Source organism: Trematomus bernacchii, unplaced genomic scaffold (assembly GCF_902827165.1).
Source record: "Trematomus bernacchii unplaced genomic scaffold, fTreBer1.1, whole genome shotgun sequence".
Taxonomy (NCBI): Eukaryota; Metazoa; Chordata; class Actinopteri; order Perciformes; family Nototheniidae; genus Trematomus; species Trematomus bernacchii.
Window position 1 is genome coordinate 1,448,146 of NW_022987715.1, and position 26,596 is coordinate 1,474,741.

General features: G+C 44.9%; 1 protein-coding gene across 7 annotated transcripts in view; it reads right to left on the reverse strand.

The window, feature by feature from the left end:
• zswim8 (zinc finger, SWIM-type containing 8) overlaps positions 1 to 16,475 on the reverse strand; it is a 33,956-nt gene extending 17,481 nt beyond the window's left edge. For 4 of the 7 annotated variants that reach the window (XM_034142158.1, XM_034142154.1, XM_034142156.1 and 1 more), the window contains exons 1-10: positions 14,753 to 16,474; positions 4,890 to 5,043; positions 4,550 to 4,644; positions 4,151 to 4,323; positions 3,725 to 3,832; positions 3,509 to 3,590; positions 3,231 to 3,351; positions 2,795 to 2,996; positions 2,391 to 2,566; positions 964 to 2,266 (exon numbers count right to left, since the gene is read on the reverse strand). In XM_034142158.1, coding sequence (XP_033998049.1) covers positions 964 to 2,266; positions 2,391 to 2,566; positions 2,795 to 2,996; positions 3,231 to 3,351; positions 3,509 to 3,590; positions 3,725 to 3,832; positions 4,151 to 4,323; positions 4,550 to 4,644; positions 4,890 to 5,043; positions 14,753 to 14,930 — 2,592 coding nt within the window. In that variant the 5' untranslated portion in view covers positions 14,931 to 16,474. Of the gene's footprint in view, positions 1 to 963; positions 2,267 to 2,390; positions 2,567 to 2,794; positions 2,997 to 3,230; positions 3,352 to 3,508; positions 3,591 to 3,724; positions 3,833 to 4,150; positions 4,324 to 4,549; positions 4,645 to 4,889; positions 5,044 to 14,752 lie in introns of all 7 variants that reach the window. The other 3 variants (XM_034142157.1, XM_034142155.1, XM_034142153.1) reach the window with 2 other exon arrangements.
• Between the last annotated feature and the right edge of the window lie 10,121 nt (positions 16,476 to 26,596).

The window sequence follows — 26,596 nt, forward strand, 5'->3', positions numbered from 1 at the left end:
GATCAGTCACAGTTTTCGTTAACAAAATTTATTTACACTGCAGTGAAGACAGACAGACAGACATGTAGACCTAAGGGCAAGCAACATGCAATCAGTTCTAATGTGACTCATCAAAAAAACACTGTTGGAAGTGCTTTGTTCTCTCTGCAAGTGTTTTGGGTTGGTAACATAAAAAGGTCCAAACTCAATCTCAATGGGGGCAGTGACTGAGGGAAACAGAATTGAAAGGTCCCATGTCATGGCCATTTCTACTGATCATAATTCCATTGTTGAGGTCTACTAGAATAGATTTATACCGTTCAATGTTCCAAACTCACATTGGTTTCTCATACAGCATCTCTGTAAAGTATGTGTATTCACTCTCTGTCCTACACACCTTGTTGGAGCTCCTGCCCCCCCCCCCCCCTGTGAGCCCAGTGGCCGTCTGCGAGACAGCGAGACAGTGAAACCCAGCCCGAGCACACACACACACACACACCCGCAGCCTGGCTGGGAGTTTGTGTGCTCACACACAGACTCACAGCCTCGCCGCGTCCCGCCGTCTCAGGCGGAGAAATCGGTAGAGCTGCAGCTGAGAAAAGATTGAGTGTGTGTGTGTCAGGAAGTCCGTGGATTGGTCGTAACGGCTCCGCGGACTTACGTTACGTTAAGTTACGTTACTATACCCAAATACGTCACTATACCCAAGAAGAAAACAATGGAAAAAGAGAAATCTCCAACGAGGCGTTCTGGGGCAGCATAGACAGGTCTTTTCTGTGTTAGAGTTTTACTCGCTACAGGGTGCACTTTGAGGGTTTGTGACTTTGCAGACCGTTTACATAAAAAGCTACAGAACACACAAGGGGACGGGTAATAACCAGAAAAGCATGACATGGGACCTTTAATGTTTAATGTCTATGGATGAGGTTCTGGTGTATTTGCCTTCCTGTAGCGCCTTGACTGTGAACACTCCTCCTTCCTTACCTCCATGCGACCCTCCTGCTCCAGCGGCTTCATCCCTGCGAAGATATCAGGCTCCTCCTCCTGGTGGCCCTCAGCCAGCTGTCTGTCTGCTCCCTCCTCCGAGGCAGCACTCAGGTAGTATGCCTGGTAGTCGTCCTCACCCACAGGTTCTCCTCCTGCAGCTCCACCTGCTGCCTCTGCTGCTTGGTTAGCTGCCCCCCCACTCCCTGCAGCTGCTCCAGCGGGCCCCGCCTCTCTGCGGCCCCGTGCAGGCTTGGAGTTCTGAGTGGAGCCTGATGTCACCGTTGCGATTGAATTGGAAGGCTGGTTACTGCCAGCGGAGTCTACATCTTCCTCTTTGTTCTGAACCGGCTCGACCTCCTGCTCTGCGTCCTTTTCTGCAGCGCTGGGCATGTCCATCACAACCACCACCGTCTCTTTGGGGGGGAAGCAGGGGGGGGCCGGCTCTGCAGCAGGAAGTGCAGCCGAGGCATGGCTCACACGCTTTGTTTCAAATATCTTGCTCCCCCCGTTGCTGTTGCTGTACTTACGTGAGTCTCGGAGCAGTGGGCTCGGGGAGGGAAGCATCTCAGGTGGAGGGGGGAGAAACTCAAAGGTGTTGCTCGCCTCTGCCCCCAGAGCCAGACTGCAGCCGTCATCCAGGCTGAGCTCGGCCAGGTCCGGCTCCAGGGAGCTGTCCTCACTGCTGGTTCTCCGCTTGGCACTGGCATGCTTACCACCTCCTACCCCACTCCCTCCCACAGGACCCCCTACAGAGGCCCCCTTCCCACCTCCCTGGGTCAGTTTCAGCTTCCCTCCAGTGGAGGAACCCGGCCCCTTGTACATGCACTTCCCTCCTCCATCTTCCAGGGACAGAGAGACACCCCCTCCCAGACGAACCAGCACACCCCCCCCTCCGCTCACTGACAGCCCCTTCCTCTTGGTCAGTAAGGTCTCCTTGGGTCGTACTGCCACCTCCTGTTGGGACGGGTGACCTCTGCCTTTAAAATCCCCCCCTGCTCCGCCTTCAGTTCTGCCCCCCGCTCCGCCTTCAGGGGTTTCTCCCCCCGATCCTGCAGCAGCTTTGACCCCTCTCTGGTGCAGCACTGCCCTGGACCAGCAGAAGGTGGCGCTCTTCTTATCAGCGCTGCAGTAGGTGATGCTCTCTAACGGGTAGGCCACCTCCCAGTTGAAGTAGCAGGACTCCACAGCAGGCTTGAAGCCCTGGAACAGTTTATCCAGAGACTTGCGGTGTTGTCCCCTCTTCACGATCTCTATGACCTTCAGGTGCCACTGCTTCAGTTGCCCGGCCAGCTCCAGGCGCCTGGAACAGAGCAGAACAGTCTCTATGTGATGTTCACTCCATCTTAAATGTGTTGTCCAATGCAATCATTAAGTGGTGAATGCACTGGAAATACATTTATAGCCATTCATTTGCACATTCTGACCTGCAGGGGCTCATGGTGGGGTCAAGCACCGCCAGCCTCCATAGCACCACCATCTCATCACACATGCTGGCACAGGCGTGAGCCGCCACCTCCGATTGGCCGTTGCTGCGCCCGGTGTGGCCACTGGCACTGCTGTGGGACGCCGAGGTCCGAACACTGTACCACCAGCTGATGATCTGAAACACAGCCACAGAGGTCAGAGGTCTGGATTATTGCCACGTTGAATTTACATAAATAAATGTCACCGTTGTTGTCCATAATGTAACAAAGACCTGATGCATACTCAATGTTACCCCTCTAGAGGAATCGTTTTTCTTTTATGTCAACCCCCTATCATTGTAAATGCTCATGTGCGTGTTTTTTATCCTTCAGCAGCTGCAGTTGGCGTCATGGTCAGGATGTACCTGTTCGTAGGTGAGGCACTGCTCAGTGAGAATCTCCAGCAGGGGGGCAGCATTGCTGTCTCGTCTCTTGAACATCTCCCTGACGATGGACAGAAGGTTCCAGATGCCTTCTGGCTCTCTGCCCCTCAGAGGTCGCAGGAGACACGCCCATTCAGCAGCGGCGGGCGGCTCCGTGGACGACAGGTACATAGAGTTTACATCACTATGGATCACAAACACACACCACGGATTTTGGTCAAGTAAAACTGAAGAAGAGATAAAGTAAGAATACTACTGCACAAACAATGCAGATGAAATGAAATACTGTTTCAGCCAGGCAGAGTATAGCTAGCTACACGTGTGTGACAGGGATTAGTGATGTGTTTAATGTTTATAATATTCCTAAAGCCTTTAGGAAATGGATGAGAGAAGATAATGTTAGACGAGTAGTGTGTACCTGAAGACGACAGGTGAGGGCCCACAGAACTTGTGCAGAGTCTTTTTGATGTTGTCGCTGAGGGTGGACTCATCCAAATACCAGGTGCTCTGGTCAGACGCTGAAGGGCCTGCTGTCGGGTCTACACACACACACACACACACACACAAGTAACATCACTGCCATCTAGCTGCAGATAATTGGATCATTTAGGCTGAAAGCTGTTCACTTTCTGAGCTTGAATGAAATGATGAAATGATCCCCTCTGGTGTGTGCTTGCCACACTGAGTGCTCTGTACCTGGAGCTCCACACACGGTGTTGATGGCAGTAGACTGAGAGGACAGCAGCTCATCCAGCAGCCGCTGAGCTGTGGGGAGAATCTGGATAAACAAAACTGAATGAATACCAAGTCTGCTTTTTCAAATCTATAAATGTATACATCACAGATATCATACTTTCAATTTGCTCAATAGTTTGGATTATAAAGTCAACAGCTTCAGAACATGGACAGTACCTGCTGAGGCAGCTCACTGATGAGGTACTGAGCAAACTTCTGCAGCTGGTCCCTCTGCAGCCGGGACAGAGACTCAGAGACAGGAGCCCTCAGACACACTGCTGATGCCTGCACGCACGCACCCACACACACATACATGATGATCAGCAACATTAAAATTAAATTAAAATAAAAAAACCTTTCCATTTAAGAAACATGTATTTGCTTTTTTTCCATTTTCCCTAAATATATATGTGTGTCAATAGATTTTCTGATGCTCATGAGAAGAGACTTATTCTTGAATTCTTATCTGAGGATGCTGCTGCCAGATGCATCCTGTAGTCAATTAATCATTTGTTTGGTTTTACTGGGATAAAATGACATCACTTGATTTAATGGAAATGTGATACAGTCAAATGTATTTTGTTCGTGTGGACATAAACTCACATTATGGATCCTGAAGAGGCAAAGGGCCACCACATGGGCGCACCATTTGGCCCCAGCGCCACAGGTGCAGCTGCAGGAAGTGATGCGGCAGCGATCGAACATGACCGCCACATTGTAGGCGCCTTTGGACTGCCCCGACTGGTTGGACACCACTGTAGCACTGAGATGGAAGCCTAGGACAGACGGATCAACACAGAATTAGAGCAGACTACAGAAAAGGGCTGAACAAAGAAACACAAATGTATATCTAATACCTTTATTTTATATTACTCTCGCCGTACATTACATCATTACAAGCCACACACACACACGCACGGTCAGTCAAATTTAATAGACAAAGTATTCTGAATCTGAATCCAGATAGACTCTACAACAGGTATGAAAGCTGAAAACACCCACCGATCTGCAGGGGATCTTTGACAGCTCGGATCCTGTAGAGCTGCTCTCCACGCTGGAATTCATCCGGACTCCCATTAGCCAGGCAGGAATACAACCTGTAGCAGGAGGAAAGAGACATAATATAAATTTCTCTAGGTGGTGTGCAATAGGGTTGTGGTTAGGAGTGGAGGGTTCTTTTCATCACAGCACAGTAAATGAGTTTTAAACAAATCATTCAAACGCTTCAGTTAATGAGTAAAACTTATTCATTGTTCTTCAAATATCAATAGTTGCCAGGATTGTCAAAAAGCATATCCCCAATGAGAGGCAAAGAAAGGAACCCGGGGATCAGTGCTCTCACCTGATGTCCTCTTCATTCTCGGGGAAGCTCCAGTAGGCGATGCGGAGCTGTAGCTGCTCTGGGACGGGGGGGTAGACCTTTTCCACCACCTCAAATGGGATGTGGAACGCTACCTGCTTCGCTGACAACTCCACCAGAGGAATCACCTGACCATCTGAGGAAGAGAGGAGAGGAAGATCAGCTCCATCAGCCTCGGGGAACAAAGACTGCAGCTAGTGCTTCACTCACTAGTATCACTGTCTTAAAGCTGCAGGGTGAGTGCCTGATGAATACCTGACAGAAGGTTATAAAGATTCACTTCACAGGCCCAACTGTGGCAGTCTGTTCAATGTGTTGAATGGGATTACAGTAAACTGACACAGCTGCACCTAAATCTTCATCACTGCAAACAAGACGTCAATCTTAATTAATTCAAATAAAAACTAAAATAACAAAAACAACAATACAAAAAGAATAATAATGGTCTTATTTTACAAATGGCCAAAATATCCTCAAGATTTCAGTCAAAGAAAGACAGATTGCTGTTAATGGAAACTAGAGGTTTTCATGGGTCCAAATCGTGACCTCAGACAGGTCCATATTATTTTCAGAATCGGTTTTGGCAAGGTCCCTTTGTATTTAGTTAAGTTAGTGTGTTATTATGCCTAATATCCAAGAAGATCTAAGTCGATAATCATCACCACCTTCATCATCCACTGTCCACAACATGATAACAAAGAAAAAGACAGAGTGTTTGAGGTAGAACAGGGTTCCACTGACAGAGTTGCTGTTCAGGTCCACCTCATTTTGGATCAAGTCTGATTATTCTGTGTTTGGATCACAGGTAGGTTTTCAGTGTGTGTGTGTGTGTGTGTGTGTGTGTGTGTGTGTGTGTGTGTGTGTGTGTGTGTGTTTCTTGGGTCTCAGATTACGGACCTTTGTGCTCTGGTGATCTCCATCATCAGAGACCGGCAACATATCAAACCAAACAGAGTGAGCCATTAACCTGTACATGTTGGCCACATTACAGTATTGGTATATGGTGAGAAACTGGGACTATCTGACTGTCAAGAGCTAAAACCTGTGGAGAAGGGGGTTGCTGGGTAGCAACAGAGCCCATGATGCTAGCCTATGACTGGCTGCAGCAGGTGAATGACAGCAAGCTGTCCACCAATCAGCTGCAAGCACAGAGGGAAGCCACTGACAGCTGTTCCTGTGTAGCTGCTGGCAGAGAGCTGAAGACTCACTCACTCTTTACACTGGCTCACCAGTTGAATCTTGGACAGATAACAGTGACATCTAAGGTGATCGGGTGATAACAGAGCTGCCAACTCCAGTAGGTAGAAGTTAATGGATTTGAGTTAACTTAACAATTTAAATGTCAAGTTTTTTTTTGTTTTTTTTAAAAGTCCAACAAACTGTTGTTTTAAAATATCTAAAGACAATTTTTTTTATTACCCGATTATACATTCATTTTAACCAAATACATATAAAAAACCTGCCACATTATCTTAAATGTTAATCCACACTCTGCATGGTATTAACATATTGTGCTTGGTTGCGGACAAAAGGTAAAAAGCTGTAATGCTGCTACTGTCGTCTTCACAAACTGCTCCAGAAAAGTGCCAGCATTTTCATTTAGCAGCACTACCAATTTCCAGGGGCACCACCTGTTGGGTTTTGGTGATGGAGGTGTGAAATATAACTTTAAGTCAAACCTCTTGCTTCTGCGCCAAGTCTCATTTTATTTTCATCAGAGCAACCCACACAGGTACTCTCCCTCCATGTAAAGGTAATGAGTGAAAACAGACGCTGTCATTTGACTGCTAATATTTCGGATTCTTAGGTTTCGCCATCACATTAACATTAAGAAGACCATGCATTGTTTTAGCTGCAATGAGCCGTATGTTGGTCAGTCAAGCAAACAACTACATAATGTAATTGGAGATGAATGATTACCGTCAATATATTTGTTCTAATAAAAAATCCATTGAGGATTGATGTCCTGTCAGTCTGGCGGTGGACGAGTGACAGGCAGCAGGGTAACACTTCAACACCTTTATATTTCATGCAGCAGCTACGTGTACTGCTTTGGCTTTTAACATAACAACTGTTTACTTTGACAGTTAGCCTCATTAGCATCATCATTTTGCTGTGATGAAGAATTCCCACAGATGTACACTTATTGACTGACGGGTACCATTGACTTAGAATTCCATCCTCTCCTGAGAACACAGATATTTTATTTTACCGCCCTTTTTTCGAACTGCTAAAGAAGAGAAAATCGTAACTTTGAATCTAATTCTTATCATATTATGTGGCATCATTCCAATTGGCATGCAACCACTAACTTGGCTGAAATTAGCTTCTTATTACAGATGTATCAGAATCTGCAGAAATGTTGGTTGCTATGTGTCAGAAAAGTAAAGTGTATCTTAACCCTTTCTCCCGTCAGCCATTCATGTAACTTTCCTTCAATATGCCATGCATATAACCTGATGAAGACCCACAGCATGTACCTGGCCACACTATTCACATTACCCTCCCCCAAGAGCTCTTTCAGCTGCTCTGCAGATGTTCAGGAGGCTCTGCACACACCCGTCCGTCACTGCTATGTTGTTCCTGTAATGCACCCTATGCATTACAGGAATTAAAAACATTGCTTGTGGCTTGACTATTTATCTTATCTTTTATTCTTTTATATTGCTGAGGAATTGAAGCTTCAGTTCCATTCGGCATCACAGTTAAGTAGGCTGTCCAGATAAAGCCCCTTATGGCTTATTTTTACTTTGTCATATTGGGCTGTATAAATAACAATGAGTTGACCTAACTGACTATTTTCTTATTTTCTCCATGTCGTCCAACACCTCCCCCTTTGTCAGACCTCCCTGCTCCTCCGTGGGTCTGCAGATATCAAGGCCTGCTGAGCTTCCGTAGGATACAAAGCAGTGGTATTTAATGATGAAGATAGATTATTACATCGCTGTTTTATTAGTCTTCTGCTTCAGTTCAGTGTTTCCTCTGTCTCAACTGTGCTGCTAGCATTATGCCACTCATACACAGCAGACAGAGGCCCCGGCTCCACGGGAACGCATACGGCAAAACGCATCGGAGTAACGCAAACGCAACCGCAAAAAACCTTCCGCCCACACGCAATATACACCGGATTGTGTCAAGCTCCACGAGACGGCTCCGTTTACATCCAACCGCTGGAAAAGCTGCAGTACATATGCCGAGCCTGTACGTGGAGCTGTAACTTCCTCCACAAAAGCAGCAACTTCCTCCACAAAAGCAGCGAAGAAGAATGGTTGTCATGGCTGCACTTCTGTTTATTCTCAGCGGTGGGGGCCGACGGAACCGGGCAGAGTTTTTCGCCGGTCAACGTGTGTTAAAGTTGAAATCTTCCGGACAAAATTATAAAAGTGCCGGTCAAAGGTCTTCTTTGTTATTTATTGAGCTTTAAAACAAATGAATAACGACGATATAATGATATATAATAATAAAATACACGGAGCCTGTCTCTTTTTCCTCTCTTCTGACAGCGTCAGTGTCTGTCTCATGCAGCAGCTGATCCAGTAATGAGTGACCCGACAGTAAAAATAAACATATTTATAACTAGTTTAGGTAGTTTGAGAGGTAATTAAAATAGCTAAGGGTGATGATCTGACTTGAAGTGTGTGTTTTGCTCCCGCGGGAGGAGCTGCGTGTCTCCGTCCTGTCAGATTAGACTTCACTCGCGTTTATGTCCATATCGAGATAAAGATAAATAATCTGAATTCAGTGTGCAGTGTACTTTTGCGGGGGTGAGCAGCAGAGGCGGGGCTATTGCGTCGTCATTATCAGAAACGGATGACCGTATAGGCGACCCCACGGCCCCGTTGGACCCCCCAGAGCGCTCCGTTCCCAGATCTATCCACCTTTGGACCCGTTGTCGTTTGCAGGGTCTGTTTCTAAGTTTCCGTTACGGCGTCGTCGAGTTTAAAGGGCTATACGCATGAGAAATATGCGGATACAACCCGTTTTCGTTCACGTGGAGCCTAGGCCAGAGTGGAGGCAACAGCAGGAACAAATCTGCATTCATTCAAAATCTAAAACCTTCCTGCATGGCGGTGCCGAGCTGTCGTTGTGTTTGTAACCACTGTGAAACAATCACAAAATAACCATTTATTCTTCCGATTCACTGCCTTCCTCTCGCTAAAGCTATACATTTTTGTTAATTCAAACTCTAGCTCCACCACTATTGCTCCCTCCCTCCCTTGCTCCCTCGCTCCCTTGCTCCCTCCCTCCCTTGCTCCGTCCCTCCCTTGCTCCGTCCCTCTCTCCCTCCTCCTCTTTCTAATGGCGCATTTCCATTGCAGCGCGTAGCTCGCTTTAAGCGTGCCGTGTCGTGCCGTCCCCTTTTTTGGTTGTGCTTCCACTAGGCCTCGTTCCGGCGCGGCACGGCGCGGGGCCACTTTTTCCCCTCTTTTCTGGCCCTAGAAAATTGTGGTTCTATCGGGGCCAACAAACAGGGCTGAGTCGGGCTGAGTATGCTAAACTAGAGAGAGGAGCGCTGGCAAGAGGGCTAGAACTACAACAAGATGGACATATTTGACCGTGATTTAATTGTAATACACGTTTCAAAATGATGCCGAAGTAACAACATACTGATACCGGTTAGTAAAAACCATGAATTAATGCTTTGTCAAGTCTGCAGACAGACGGCAGGCGAAAAACCTTTTAAAATGCGTGTTTTTCTAGATGGAGATTGGCTAAGCTAACGCAGTATATGCCCCGACCGTCCACACTCACAACAACGGCCTATACAGACATAAATACAGCAGCGACTGTATTCACCATGACACAGGCAGTCTGTGGTGTGTACTTGTTTAACTTTTGTCGAGTTTCTGAACATATATAAGGAGCTGTGAGCTCTGAGTGCTCACAGCTAACGGCTGTGTTGTGTTTCTGGATTTCTCATTGAAGATGACGTCACGGCTCCGCCTACACTGCGTTACTATAGTAACTACCCCAGTTCCTAAACTGTAATGGAAGCGCAGCATGAAGTGAGTCGGCCCTGTTAAGGCCCAATACGGCCAAGCCGTACCGAGCCGTACCGAGTGTGGCCGAGGCCGACCGTGTAGTGGAAATGCGCCATAAGTTGACTCCAGTTCCTAGAACCAGGAAAACTAGTAGTACACAGCAGTGGTGAAACACTCTTGTTAAGGTGACTGAGAGCAAGAACTGTGTCTAGTTTGTGGAGTAGTCCGACTTCCCCGGCCCTGCACATGTGCTTCCTCAGGCAGGTAACACTGGCAGCCAATGGGCATCACAGTCCTGCTTGGCTATACAACATTGCTTCAGGTTCCCTTCAGCAGGAATGAGTATTGGGCCAAGGCAAATTATGACAATCATATTGCTTGTTCAAACGTAATCTTGTAAAATGACATTTTAAGCGAGGAGCTTTTTAATACAATCGATATTAGATCGCTTATGATTTCACTTCCTAACACTAGCTCTGAGCAACTAATAGTGCATCATTAAAACTACTATTGCCAAGAAATGTTTCCATTAAAGCATACTTAAAGGGGACCTATCATGCAAAATGCACTTTTGTACGTCTTTTATACATGAATATGTGTCCCCGGTGTTCCAGGGAACTCACCAAGTGTCAGAAAACACAACTCTCTCTATTTTCCTCCATACCCAAATCTCTAAAAAAGGGGCTGCAACGGATCTGATAAAAACTGATCCAGATTTGAATACTGTCCCGACGTCAGGACGGTGGCGCTACGGCTATTGGGCCAACTCCACCAATCAGGAGGAGACAGCCACGGCCATTGCCGTTCGAAAGCGCTGGAGACGCTGTAGTACATATGCCAGGCCAGTAGATGGTGCTGTTCTCACTGAATCTGCCCTTGCTAAAACAGAGCTAGAAATGTCAAATTGAGCAAAATGAGGCATGGCTAAAATGCATGATCCGTTTGGTATTTTGAAAAAAAAAAAAAGTATAAATATGCCTTATATAGGTATGGTCCTACACTATATTATTCAAATATAGCATGATAGGTCCACTTTAAATAAAATACCATTTATTTGTAATCCTTTTTAATTATGTATTTTTATGCAAATAACCACAATAGAAATGAGAGGAGAAGAGGAAGAAAATGTGTTTTATCTTTACAAAGACTTATGGAGGGGTGATTTTATTTTTCAAGGTGGTTAAGGGGAGGTTGGTGAAAAAGTGAATCTGTAATTTATGTATATACAGCATTTGTTACAAGAACAATTGGTATCAGCGGTTATGGCTCATTGACGATGTTCAATCGGTTTCAGCCTAAAAAACATGATCAGATCATCTCTACTTTTACTCTAAACTCATCAAGGCCCAAGCCAAGTCATCTTATCTTGCTTGCCACCTGCTAATTAAAGGATGAAATGAAAGGGGGTTGGGCCATGAAGTGAGCAACACTTAAGCACAGGCTCACTAATGGCGCATTTCCATTGCAGCGCGTAGCTCGCTTTAAGCGTGCCGTGTCGTGCCGTCCCCTTTTTTGGTTGTGCTTCCACTAGGCCTCGTTCCGGCGCGGCACGGCGCGGGGCCACTTTTTCCCCTCTTTTCTGGCCCTAGAAAATTGTGGTTCTATCGGGGCCAACAAACAGGGCTGAGTCGGGCTGAGTATGCTAAACTAGAGAGAGGAGCGCTGGCAAGAGGGCTAGAACTACAACAAGATGGACATATTTGACCGTGATTTAATTGTAATACACGTTTCAAAATGATGCCGAAGTAACAACATACTGATACCGGTTAGTAAAAACCATGAATTAATGCTTTGTCAAGTCTGCAGACAGACGGCAGGCGAAAAACCTTTTAAAATGCGTGTTTTTCTAGATGGAGATTGGCTAAGCTAACGCAGTATATGCCCCGACCGTCCACACTCACAACAACGGCCTACAGACATAAATAAAGCAGCGACTGTATTCACCATGACACAGGCAGTCTGTGGTTTGTACTTGTTTAACTTTTGTCGAGTTTCTGAACATATATAAGGAGCTGTGAGCTCTGAGTGCTCACAGCTAACGGCTGATGTTGTGTTTCTGGATTTCTCATTGAAGATGACGTCACGGCTCCGCCTATACTGCGTTACTATAGTAACTACCCCAGTTCCTAAACTGTAATGGAAGCGCAGCATGAAGTGAGTCGGCCCTGTTAAGGCCCAACGCGGCCAAGCCGTACCGAGCCGTACCGAGTGTGGCCGAGGCCGACCGTGTAGTGGAAATGCGCCATTAAAGGCCCTGACACACCAGGCAGTCACCAGAGAACTCGCCGACACCCGACACCGACAGTTCCATCAACGAGTTCTCCTGCGTCTTGGCCGTGTGTCGCACTGGAAATCACCGCAAAGACTTCAGCCGAGCACGTACGAACTGCGCATGCGTGAGTGGCAATAACTCTCCTTACCAGCAGGCGGCGGTAGTGTGTATTCGTCATTCAAAATAGGCAACAACCGGAAAACAGAGAAGAAGAACAGACTGATATAAACAAACAAATAGCGTGTGCGTTCCATTTTCACTCTCGTCCATCGAAAACATGTTTCAGAATATAAAAATACATGAATGATGAAATGTGCACATAAAGTGCAGACATACTATAAAATCACAGTTAATAGACCTGCATCTAATGATCGCAGTGTTCTGGCGGGTGTGTAGTTTATTGAGTCAGCAATGTAATAATGGCCACTTCTTGCTAAATTTACGATGAGATGAAAAACCGGACTTGACCAAACAAATCACGGAGCTCTCAGCAGAGGACAGCCGGGGACGCTCCCGCCGATATCAGAGATGTCCCTGCTATGTGTGGGAGGTAAGAGAGGACATTTAAGGGCTATGTTTGATGTCTTTTAAGTATCACCTGCTGGGGTTTAGCTGCTGTCTTGTGCCTTAAATCGTTTGTTTACGTCCCTCACTTCCGTTTCACTTCTCATTTGCTAGCTGAACAGCTGATCAGAGTGGTTTCTTGGCCCGATAGCTTGTGTCGACCGTGAAAGGCCAAATAAGGCGTGTCACGGCCGAGGGTTCGGGACACACCAAATTGACTTTGGGCGACAAGGAACCCGTTGTCGCCAAACAACGCAAGACGGCCGATATCGGCCTGGTGTGTAGGGGCCTTAAGGTGGACTGACCTTACATTTAAATGTGCTATTCTCATTAAGAGACACGCCACTCATCAGAGTTTTGCTCTGCAATTAAACTAAGTTTGTGCTGCTACTTTTCAACCTGATCTCAAACATGTGGCCATCTTAAATCTGAAGGAAATGTACAGTACATCTGTATCTGTCACAGAGCAACTGACAGATAAGTCCTTGGTGCACATAGCAACATGTGCTCAATTTCCTGTCCCGCTTGTGGTTTTAAATATTGCAGTGAGTTTAAATCTGTGGAGCCACAGGAAACAGATGTTCACTGTAGTTCAGATAAACCTCAAGCCCTCCAACATAACCCTTTCATACTCCAGCCTCTATTACGCAGCCCCCGGTGAGGAGGAGGGTCGTGATGGAGTGTCAGCTGACTCGCAATTACCCGCTCATATAGACTCCTCTCCTCTCCCCCCCCCCCCCCCCCCGCACAGGGTTGGCCACTGTGTCTGACTGAATTAAGTAATATAAACAGTTTGAAAAGAACAGGCCCAGTGAGGCATGTAGCATGTTTCCAGCCATACAGAATAATAAACACTGATCACTGAAACACTGAAACAAGGAACAGGAGGGGTTGTTTGTATCCCAGGGGATTAACAATAGGCAGCACGACATTTTGGAGCAGGGAGTACATTTAGAAGTACATGTGACATGACACTGGGACTTTATACCACACACATTCATAACAGCTGTAAATCTATGATCATTTATAGAGCATTATATCCTTGATACTTTGTTTTACCTTCTTAAGCACTTAGGTTCTATAAATGCTCAGTAGTGCATAAACAATTTGAGCTTAGTAGAAAACTGTCAGTTCTAGATGCACCTTCCAGAATCAACCCACCATTCTCTTTGAAAGCCTGTAGGAAACACTGATTGTGATGTGTCTACGCCTGACAAGACAAGGTGTCATAGTTGCTAACTTGGTGACTTTTTTCACTTAAAAAAAAAAGATTTGCAACACTGGACTTTTTTTGGTTGGTTAATTTCAGAATCTTCCACACTAGTTGACACCACAACGCAGTATATAAATGTAATTCCTGCTTTTTGTCTCTTTAGTTAATTTTCCTTCTACACAGAAACACTGATCTATCCAACAGATCGTCAATGTTAAGATGATTGTGTTGCCGTTATACCAGTTATCGTGGGCATTGATTTGATCAGTATCATATTGTGAGTCACTCTGTGATGCCAGCCCTACCTTAGTGGTCAGGAAACACATCTACCTGCAGCCAGGGGGGTTCCACATTCCCCAGACATTTCCATAACACAAAAGCAAATGATTCAAATACAAGGAAAATGGCTATTTGAGATTGTGACTGGACTTTTGGTTTGTTGGCCTACTGAAACCCAAAAACTGCACCCATGCTTTTGCTTGAATCCAAATAAATTCAGTTACTAATATATACATTTTGCTTTGTACTAACAAAGCAAACTGGTTCGGGTAGACAGCTGAATACTATCAGCTACAGCTCCAGTGTTTGCAATATTACCACAATAACCAGTAAGCCTCTCTATTGTATCATTCCAACTTATCTGTCTTTTAGAGTTATATCATGTTTATAAGTAGATGTTACATATTTTCTCCGACAGGTTATACATGCTATGTAATTTAAACTTATGTTAACTGACTTCAGTTCTGCACAGTCACTAAGAACATTCACGCAATATCTAAGTGTTCCAAATAATTACGAATGTGTGTCCACCAACCTCTGATCTTGACAGTGGGGGAGTTGGGTCCAGCGGACTGCTTCCTCCAGCCCCTCCAGTTCTGACAGAGGCTCTCGGCCTCTGAGATGAAGGAGCACAGAGAGTCTTCTTCGAACCGGTCCGAGTCTTCGAAGGAGAACCTCTCCCCATCCTCCCACTCGGCAAACATCAGTTCCATTACATCCACTTTTTAACGGCCCGGAGTCCAGGGGACTGCGACCTGAGGCCACGGCCTTTCTTCAGAGCAGGAATGAAGGGGAAACCCGGCGGACTGTGTCCAACAGTCAGGGAGAATCAGAGTCTGAAGACTGGGGGAGGGGAGGCCACTAGCAACCAAAACACAGCTGAGAGGCTTACCGCTGGGCCGCACAGCTACATAATACAACTGGCCATGCAGTGATCTCCTCTGAATAGTCTGTAGGAAAATATGCACAAACAACTACGATTACAAAGTATCTTTAAGTAAATTCTCCTTTGTTAAGATGTGTTTTTTTACTTATTTAAAGCAAACAACTAGTTTAGATGTATCGCGGCTCTGTCCATGCTGGCAGGCTGAGCTGTGGCTCCAGCCTGAGTGAACTGAGGCCCTCTGCTCTGTTCACTGACACCACGGACTCAGCCAAGTGTTTTTACTCTCACAAATAAAACCAGAGTAACGTTTTACTATGCAAAACCACAAATGTCCACCCACTAACGGTATGCAGGCATGAAGGCGGGTACAAGGAATAGCTGGCTAGGAATGGCAATGTGATTCAATCTTCCAAAAGTTATGTTCCATCATCCTCGTCCTACTCTGTCTATCCACCAGACTCCCCGGGTCTCTAGATGTACTGTTGTAGCATTAACAGTTACGCCAGTCCTTAACGTGCTTACTCTTATTTCAAAGATACATATGTTTTACTAATCCATGTGAAAAACACACGTAGCATTAGTAACATCTTTGTTCTACATGTACTGTGTGAGTTTAGTGTTATTATGCTGGGCTGCTAATGCAAATAACATTTCACCGTTAGCTGACAGGCTAATTATGCTAATAGCGGCATCGTCCGATAACACAAAAGGCTGTCATCGACTGCGAACAACTATATTGAGGGTAAATGTTTTCTGACCCGAAGTCCAGTGTGTTTAGAGCGGTTCACCTTCGCCCTGCTCCCGTAAACTGCCTTATATTAGCTAAGCCTTATGTATTAGCACCAGTCCAGAGAGCTAGCCCCCAATCGGCTAACCTCAGCTAGCTTGAGTAGCTGTTTGTTTACATGTACTAGTGATGATAACGCTTTACACCTTTCGAACTCCTCTCGTAGACGCTTATTTATATTGCATATCTTCTAGACTTTTGCATTTTCATAGGCAACAAACGGTTCATTTCTCGGCATTAACCCTCCCCTCCTAGCTCGATGTTGTTCTGTCTTTGTATTAGTATGGGAGCCTCCTCTCTGACGTTTGAAGCTGACAGCGATATATTCCTCCTTCAGCTTGCTGCTCAAGTCCTGATGAGTCCTTCACATCTCCTCCAGCCCGACGGACACCGGCTGTCCTGGCGTCTAATCAAACGTCTCTGCATCCAAATGACACCGGGATCCCCAGATGATTTCCCGTATTCCCGTCGTCCAGGATCTATTACTCTGCCGGGGGAAGATGGCTCACCTCTCGTGCAGCTCCTCCTCCATCAGCTGATCACAGCTTCCGGCTGCCAGCTCTGCACAGGCACTAGGCTTGTTTGAGATGAGCTGCGGCACGCCTCGAAAGTAGACGAGAATAGCCGATTGCAGCCGGGGGAGGTCTCAAAAAGCTCGCCTGAAGTCAGACAGCTCGGAGTCGGCTTCTTCTTCTTCTTCTCTCGGTTTTTGGCGGATTGCAAACAACTTTAAGGTGCATACCGCCACCTACTGTACAATAGTGTGTAATCATCCTATCACCAGCTGTGGGTCAGTGCAGACAATGTCCCACCTACTGGAATGTGCCGATGCCCCCCGGTGCAGTCCAGAAGACCTGGCAGAACCTACCCCATCAGCTGTGGCCTGTGCCCGATACTGGCAGAACGACATCTGAGATTGCTACGGACTCGAAGAAGAAGAAGGCCACTTGTGGGGCCACTGTATTGACGTTGTTTTAAATTCTTCCAATCAATCCTGTCTCACTCAAATACTTAATAATGGCCTTTCTGGTAGCTCTTACCCCCTCACCTTCTGTTCCCAGTATCCCCATCAGGCTCCACTCCCTTCCTGCCTCTCTGACCCTGTCTATAGTTTTTCCCTTTCTGTTTTGTACATGTTGCAGTGTTATACGATGTGTTCCACATTTTCTTTCACTCCACAGTCCACACCCCCTGCATTCTTCAACTTCGCTTTTTCCCATTATAAACATTGTGCCGTTTAATCCTGTATGATCCAATCTGAGTCTAGTGATGATGATCTCCTCCCGTCTGTTCCTTTCTGTAGGCTATAGATCTTTATTATGACTGATTTCTGTAACATGTGGTATCTCCTCCCTTTCTGATCTTCCTCCCACCTTTTCTGACATATTTCCATACCCTTCTTCTTCATTATAGCTTTTCCTTCTCCTTTTCCAAGTGAAACGAGGGGTTACGTATTGTAACCATATACTATAAAGGTTACAATCATAGACTGTATATATAATTGATTGATTGACAAACATCATATGTGTAATTCGTGGCACAATTCAAACGGGATCGAAAGATAATCTTTCTCTCTCCATTGACTTCAATACAAACTTTTTCCGAAATAAGGTCCCATAGCCGCGTTCACACCAAGTACTTTCCTGTACTTAGTTCCGGCACTAAGAGCCCCGGCGCTTTTAACCCCAGGGCACTTAGTACAGATCGCAGATCGGAGTACTTTTCCCCGAGGGAAGATTACGCAAATGAGCCGCTGACGTCACTTCTTCTTCTTCTGCTTTGGCTTTACTGGCAGGCCACAAACCACTTCACGGCGAGTACAGTAGGTGGCGGTATGCACCTTAAAGTTGTTTGCAATCCGCTGCAAAACAAGAGAAGAAGAAGAAAAACTTCCCGCGTATACTGCGACGCCCACCCACTCGCTGTACATTAGGCGTCTGTTGTTTACCTTCCGACCTCAGACATGATGGAGATGGAGTCGACTGAAGTTGTGCTGTTTGTGCTCATGTTATACAGCTTTGTAACTGAGTTAATGCAGCCTGAGCAACTTGCGTACAATAACAAAACAAGCCGAGCACGAGTGGTGGTGGAGAACGCTTTTGGCAGACTGAAGGGCAGGTGGCGGTGCTTGATGAAAAGAAACGACTACAAGATCACAATCCAGGTGGCAGCATGTTGCATATTACATAACCTTTGTGAAAGTAATGAGTACAGGGACGAATGGACTGCCTTACCGGCGACCCAGCTTTATGAGGCATCTGAACAGCGTGTAAATTGTAAACATTTTGACAATAAAGCTAATCTTTTGTACAGTTGTTCCAGTCAAGACAGGCAACATTACAATAGTGTACAGTGTGGCAATATAATAACAATAAACTGTGCCAGGTGTGTTGTATGCACAGTAAATAGGCTCAGCAGCAAACCCACCGTTATTATTTATCTTCCTGAGACCCACTGCATCCGTCTGCCATAAACATACATGTTAGTTTCGGCCCATAGTGGACTCCATTTTGTGTTGTGTAAAATGGGGGGGGAATTAAAAGTTTGCAAATCCCCATGTCCTCCTCAGAGGACAATCATAAAAACATTTAGTTTTAGGTCAAATAATATTTAAAATTATATAAATTATCATATTTGTGTATGTGCCCATTCCTCCACAAGGTTGCAACATTGATGATAAATAAATGACAAATAAAGCTTTGCCAGTTTATAACCGATGAAACATGATGGTATCAGAATAATCACTTACATGTGATGTATAGGATGCTACGGTCACTAAAGATAAAGTGTCAGGAGAAATAAGCAAGCTACAGGATCTGTTTAACAGTAAATAGAAGTTCACATTTTTAATGTAAATAAAATAGAAGTTGTACATGTAAATTAACATTATCAATATAAAATAAAGTGTCAGTTGTATCAAGACTATATAATAACAGTAATAACAATAATATAAAATGAACTGGTGAGCATCTTGTCCTCCGTTTCCTGGGCCTTGGTGAACAGCACCATCTGATCCCCGTGCATCGACTCTTTCACCACGGCACGCCGGTCCTCCAACGCCTGGGCGGTGTCAAAGAAATTCGCATCCCGTGTCCGCTTTCCTAAGAGGGGAAAATAAGCAAGATACAAGATCTGTTTAGTCGCCATGTAGTTTTACAACATACTAGGAATGTTTTTTTGGTATTTTCACAAATAGAATTAAGGTTTCACAAATCTGAAACTGTGTTATAAAGAATGTTTAGCCTCTCTGGGATAATCCAGTCCAGATTTGATGAGTCTAGGTATAGTGGTTTTAGATCAGGACCTGGTCTAATGTGGTCTACATGTAAAAAAGCACTGAAATCTCCCTTTTTTGTATTTTTACAAATATAATTAAGGTTTCACAAATCTGAAACTGTGTTATAAAGAATCTTTTGACTCTCTGGGATAATCCAGTCCAGATTTGATGAGTCTAGGTATAGTGGTTTTAGATCAGGACCTGGTCTAATGTGGCCAGGATGCGAAAAAGCACTAAAATCTCTCATTTTTGTATTTTCACAAATAGAATTAAAGGTTTCACAAATCTGAAACTGTGTTATAAAGAATGTTTAGCCTCTCTGGGATAATCCAGTCCAAATAAATCGGCTATGCAGCTATTTAAGAGGTTCAAACACGGAGGATTGTTCCTTTTTGAAGAGTGCTTCATGTATGCTTGAACTTTGTTTAATGTTGTTGAGGCAAGTTAAACATAAAATATGATGAATATTATGAAATAAACATGATTGTGAACATCAGTTCGATGCGTAACGTTCTTTCAAGACAAAGTTACAGTGTGTGTACCTTTGCGTTTGGTTGCTGGTAAGGAGGACGACAAAGCGCTGTGATCTAGAATGCAAAGCTCGCTTGTTTCCAATCCCGAGAGTTGTCCATCCTCGCCTGAAACAGACGATTAGTGCCATGAGTTAGTGAAGCAAATTACAGAAACACTGCACAGTTATTCACAAGTCAAAACGTTTTCATAGCGGCCGAGAATATCTAGCTAGCTAGATGTAGCTAGCTCGGGGCCGGTGTTAGCCTATTCAGCCCAGCATGGCTAGCTTGATCTACTGAGCAAATAAAAGTACATCTGAGACCATTATTGTGCAGATTAAAACCCCAGTGCATGTAGTTGATTTTACCTTCGTTGTGGTAGTCATCGTTGGCCACTGAATCCGCCGTTTGTAGTCCTGAGTTTCTTTATTTTTAGCCGGCTGTGCACGATTCCCAGGTCGAGTGAAAGCTACTGAACTGGCTTCAGTAGCATTCCCTGGGTCGCGTCCTCTGCGTAGATCTCCAGAAGCGCCGACACCTCCTCATCATTTCTTGATGCTTGCCATAACTGCTTTAAAAAACAAACCCAACGCTCCGTTGGTGCGTTGGGTTTGTGTAGCGAGGAAAAACAATGGCGTCTCCACACAACATTTTCACAGTTGTACGGGCGTGGTTTGCAATTCGCCCAGCCAATCAGCACTGGGGCACTTTTGGGGCACTTTTCACCCACAGAAAAGTACGCTCTCCCAGCGGGCTCTAAAAATGGGGGTAAAAGTACCCGAGATTAAGTACGATTTTTGGTGTGAACGCGACATAAGGGGTACTCACGGAACTAAACGCGAAAAGTACGGTGAAAAGTACTCCGGTGTGAACGCGGCTCATGAGTCCCACCGGAAGGAGAGGGACTTCGCCACTCCGGTGGGACTCTATAGAGTGGCGAAGTCACGCCCATCTACTTCCGGTCCATGGGACCTTATTTCGGAAAAATAATGTATTGAAGTCAATGGAGAGAGAAAACGTATCTTTCGATCCCGTTTGAATTGTGCCATGAATTACACATATGATGTTTGTCAATCTTAAAAAATCATTTCCATGTCAAAAAAGTCACAGTTTGTCGTAAAACTGTTGAAATATAAGACTATGAAAAATACGTAACTAGAAAGACTACAAATCCCAGAGTCGCGTAAGTGATGTCACAATTGTTTTCCTCCACTAACGGTACGTCTACACAGCAGCGTTAAAAAAATCTTGGAGGTGGGCGTATCTGAAGCTTGGGGATTTTTTGCGAACAACCAATCACATGAATCTCCCGCCCGCGACATACGAAGCAAAAAAGCCCGAAGTAAACTGGATATAAACTCCCCAAAACAGGCGAAAACCTACCACTGTCTCTGCCACCTCCCTCCATGCCTGGCTCCTCCGGTTTATATCCCGGTAGGTCTGGTCATAAAGCACCGGGTGATTGATTCGCTACCGCTAATTTCTCCTCCATTTTTTGGAATATGAGGAAATGACCTGCGGTATGTCTCTCCCAGCATACACGCCGTTTGATTGGCTAGAGCTTGAACTGCCAGATTTGCGTACACGGGATTTGATTGGCTGCCGCTTCCACCTCAGCTTCAAAAGTTGAACATTGTTCAACTTTGAATCTTGAAAATCCTGAAAATCTCCGCTCGCCTGCCCACAATGCATTTCGGCGAAAAGTGAGGGAAAGTGACGTCACCCCATTCAAAGTGAATGGGCAGAAGCGTTTCAAGATTTTTTTAACGCTGCTGTGTAGACGTACCGTAAGAGATAGCTAAGATCAGCGCCATATAGATAGAATCTATCTATATGGCGATGGCTAAGATAAGATAACTTTAACAAGATGCCTGTGTGCTTAGTACCAGGTTGTTATCATACCAGCAATGGGTCTTGCTCGTTCTTTCGCTTCCCGTCTGATGAAAGGACCAGGAGTGTCTGGATCAAGCTAGCTAGTAGCTAGCACGTTAGTTAGCATTACAGCCTTGTCATTTGTATTAGCCTTAACATGAAGTAACATTACGTAACCCAAAATGTTAAACAGTAAGAGTAGTAGTCATATTTCGTGAACCCTTTGAAGAGTACTGTCACACCGGTGTGATCATTCTATAATACACAATTGAAGCCCGGGGGAGAAATGCTAACGCTAACGCTAGCGATGTTCTCTACTTCATGCTATCTGCACAAATGGTTGACATTAAACATTACAAAGACCAGGCAGTTCAGAGAGAATCAAAGGAAGGCAGGCAGGCAGCTTTGCATGACTTTCTTCTGGACGTGTTTCATTGTGGTGATAGTGAGGGTAGTCAATCGTTTTGTTGACAAGACAGTAGTGACGGCCATCTTGGTGACGTGTGTTGTTCTGTGAGACCAGAGATGTAGTTCATTGAGCGTTTCACACAAACAAATGTGTTACTTCACAGTTTTACGACACATTTTTTTTTTTTTTACTTGCAAAATTATCTTTTAAATTGACAAACATCATATGTGTAATTCGTGGCACAATTCAAACGGGATCGAAAGATAATCTTTCTCTCTCCATTGACTTCAATACATAATTTTTCCGAAATAATGTCCCATGGAGGTCCACCGGAAGGGGAGGGACTTCGCCACTCTATACGTAACCCCTCGTTATATTTTACACAGGCTCCGCCCTCTACTGGACTCTATGGGTACAGTGGGCGGAGCCCTGATGCATAAACGCGCTGTCGTCCAACAACATCGGCCCATCACACTGCCCCTGACACCGGCTTTTGGTTAACAGCCACTGCACCGCCACTCCTTCTCCTCCGATTGTGACCGTGGAGAAGACCGGGCCGCAGTTCACTTGGCTGGTAGAGCACACTCAGACACGCTTACCTCGTGTCTTCCCTTTAACCCCCTCATGTGCAGGCACCCAGCATAACTGCACATATATTCCCCTCCTCTGAAGTCTCAGTAAGCAGTGGTTAAGTTCAATAAATACATCTTCTCTAACAGTTATTGTCGACTGTATGCTTTTCAAAGCAGATAGTGAGTCTGTGCATATCACCACCCTATCAGGTCTGACCTCTTCAACCTATTGTAGCCCAATAATTGCTGCGAGTATTTCTGCTGTATAAACTGATAAGTTATTTGACACTCGTTTTGAGATAGATATTTTTGAATTCTGGGATATAAACGCCTATCCCCACGCATTCTTGCTTCTTAGATCCATCTGTATAAATGTTGAGGTAATTGTAATACTTTTCGTTCAGGTACATACTCGTTTTAATTCTCATTTATTCGCCACTCTTTTTTCCTTTCTATGATACTCACATCTATATTAGCTTCTGGGAAAAGCCATGGGGGAACACTGCTAAATGGGCTTGCTTTGGCAAACTTTATGGTCTCCACTCCATATGCCCTCGTTCTCTCCTTATTTGTCCAGCCAAACCCACGCCCCTGGAACTTTGTATATTCCCAGCTATCCTGTAATATTCTGTTTGTGATCTTTTCCTCTCCACTTCCTTGTAGCCTGACCCAGTATGACAGAGCAAGTTTCTCTCTTCTGATCTCCAGAGGTGTCTCTCCTCTCGGAGTCGGCTTGACTCGGTTTGCATTTATAAAGAATGCACAAATGTGTTTAATCGTTAATGTCAGATATCTACTAAGTACATACATTTGTTCCTGCTCAAGATTAGATTCAACTTTATTGTTATTGCACAGATTACAGGTACTGAGACAACGAAATGCAGTTTAGCTTCTAACCAGGAGTGCAAAAAGCAGTAAAGTGAAAAGTAATGTACACAATCTACAGAATAAAATATAGAATGAATTGAATGATGAATAAACAGTGAGGGGTATGAATACACTAGATATACACAGTAGCCTATGAGCAGAATGAACAGTATTAACAGTGTGTATGAATATGCTAAGATAGGCCTATATAAAGTATGAAAACGGTAAGCAGCAGTGGCGTAGCCAGGAATTATTGTGTGGGTGGGCCTGGAGAAATGTAGGTGGGCCAGGGGGAGACTTATTAAGCGTGGGGTCTGAGCTGAAATTTCATTAATGATTTTATTTTTTTTTTAATGCACTAATTAAACCTAAGCATAAACTAGCAGTGAAAACAAAAAAATAGGCACGGCGGCCTCAGAATGTGTGTAAAACTGACATCCACATGACTGGCTCGGCGGCCACAGGTTGTTTATCCTTGACAGTCGCACAGTGGGCACACACTGAGAGTGTTTTCATATTCAGCAAATGTGTACACTAGGGATGTTAAGATTCACCGATTCGCCTCGGTGCACCGGCATAAACGTTCAAGATGCGAGTGCACCGGTTGAAAGAGTGCACATCGGCTACAGTTTGGGTTGAACTCGCGATGCATCGATTGTAGCGTCTTTGCATCGGTAAAAAAACGATTCATTCATATAATATCCTCTCATCCTGTCAGCGGAGACGATCTTTGATCTTTGCTTCGCCACTACGGAGGCCGAGAGTCTCAGTTATCAACACACATGGAAGTACAGGCCCTGACACACCAAGCAGTCACCAGAGAACTGCCGACGCCGACGCCGACTGTTGTGTCGCCGTGTTCTCCTGCGTCTTGGCCATGTGTCGCACTGGAACACACCGCAAAGACTTCAGCCGAGCACGTACAAACTGCGCATGCGTGAGTGGCAATAACTCTCCTTACCAGCAGGCGGCGGTAGTGTGTATTCATCATTCAAAAGAGGCAACAACCGGAAGACAGAGAAGAAGAACAGACTGCGTGATCTAAACAAACAACAAATAGCGTGTGCGTTCCATTTTCACTCTCGTCCATCGAAAACATGTTTCGTGCGGTACTGGAGCTATCAGCCATTGGAGTGTTGCTTGTGGAAGACATTCTCAAGCAACCGTTTCGCTTCTCATGCACTGATTCGCTAGCTGAACAGTCAATCAGAGTGATTTCTTTGTCCGACTGCCTGTGGCCGACGCACGGCCGATTCAACATGCCGTGCGTCGGCCATGAAAGGCCAAATAAGGCGTGTCACGGCCGACGGTGCGGGACACACCAAATTGAGTTTGGGCGACAGGGCACGCTTCGTCGTCCGACTAACGAAAACGGCCGATTTCGGCCTGGTGTGTCAGGGCCTTAAGAGAAACACAGCGCACCAAAAAATACCTACAAATCAAATGTTTGGCAACACTTCGGATTTTTCAAGAAAAACGGTCAACTTGAAAAATCGCTCGCAAATTGTAAGCGATGCTCAGCTCAGCATCACCGAGATTATTAGTGATTATTAGAGATGTCCCGATCCGATCACGTGATCGGGGATCGGAGCCGATCACGTGATTTTCAAAAGATCGGAATCGGGAGAAAAAAATCGGGGATCGGGAATCTTTTTTTTTTTTTTATAACATTTTTATTATTTTATTTAATGTTACAAAACAAAAATGACCATGTTCACGTCTTAAAGTCATCCTGAGGCCTTAGTTTTGGTTTAAAATTACACAACATGTATGTGTTGCTTCTTTTGGGCTTGTTTTCATAGACCTGGTTGCTTATTTCTCTCAAATCTGGCAACAGAGTGGGCAGGGTGCAGTGTCTAATAGTAGCAGTAAGCTAACAAGAGGCTACGTTCAGCTGGTCTGTGTCTCGGTCCCGTGCTCGCTGCTCGTCCCGTACTTGTTCTCGTGCTCGTACTCGTGCTCGTTGTTGTTGTTGTTCTTCTTCTCGTTCTTCTTCTCCTTCTCGTTCTTCTTCTTCTTCTTCTTCTTCTTCTTCTTCTTCTTCTTCTTCTTCTTCTTCTTCTTCTTCCTCCTCATCGTCCTCCCCTCGATCGCAGTCTTTGTCTTTGTATCCATCCACAGATATTAAGTAAATATAAATATATGTTTTATAAACTCAATTTATTCAGTACTTTCTAATCAAATTGTTGTGATTAAAATCTATTTAATTATATGAATTGTCACTTTGTTGCCACCGTTGTTTTAAGTAACTATTGGTCACAGTTTTTACAGTGTATTGATGAACGGACCATTAGAACGGTTGCACACAGTGATTACGCACTCTGACAGGCATGCGCATGCACCAATGCTTTTCCTGAGGATAAAAATAACATATTTGGATATTTAAATAACGCCAATAAAGAAGATGATGCAATACGTCGTATAAGTGTACTTTTGACGATGTAAATCCTAGGGACATTGCATCACACCTTTTATGTTTAAAGGACAATAATTCCAGACTCATCAGAATGAAAGCTGAAGCATATTTAGCAGTCCTTCAAAGCGCATGGCTGCATTGAAAAGGAAGCATGTTATTCAAATGACCATACAGCAGGCCCAAGAAGAGGAGCTTAGAAAAGAAAAGGGAAAACAATCTTTTGAAACAAAACTGGCAGCACTTGATGCCAATATTGACATACTGAAAATCCACTGAAGGCGTTGATCTAAAGAATCTAACAAGATACCGTTTCCTTCTGCCACAACTAACTTCAACTGTTTATCCGGCCAATACAACCATCACTCACAGGATACATGCTCACGCGTCAAGATGAAAATACATCAAGAGAAAACTAATTCCATAAAGGAAGATGGATTTTGTTTTGTTTGCCCTGCTGGTCACTTAAGCAACGACCAGCAACTGGTTGATTGGGGCACCTGGTGAGATTGTATATATTGGAGAGGTAGTGGTGGGAGCCAGAGCACCAGTAGGCATATTGTTTTCTGATTTGTTTTGGCCGGGGAGATCACAAAAGTCGCTGCTATCCAGCCCAGCAACCTCTAAGTCTGACACAATGCTGGTTTCAATGACCTTCCGTTGACCCATAGTTCTCAGCAGAATGTTCCTTGGAGGTTAAGTTTGTTCATAAGTCCTAATGTGCAAAACAAAGCAGTGCTGCCTGGGTCAAGAATTGCATAAGTATGCACAGTTGTGTTCCCCT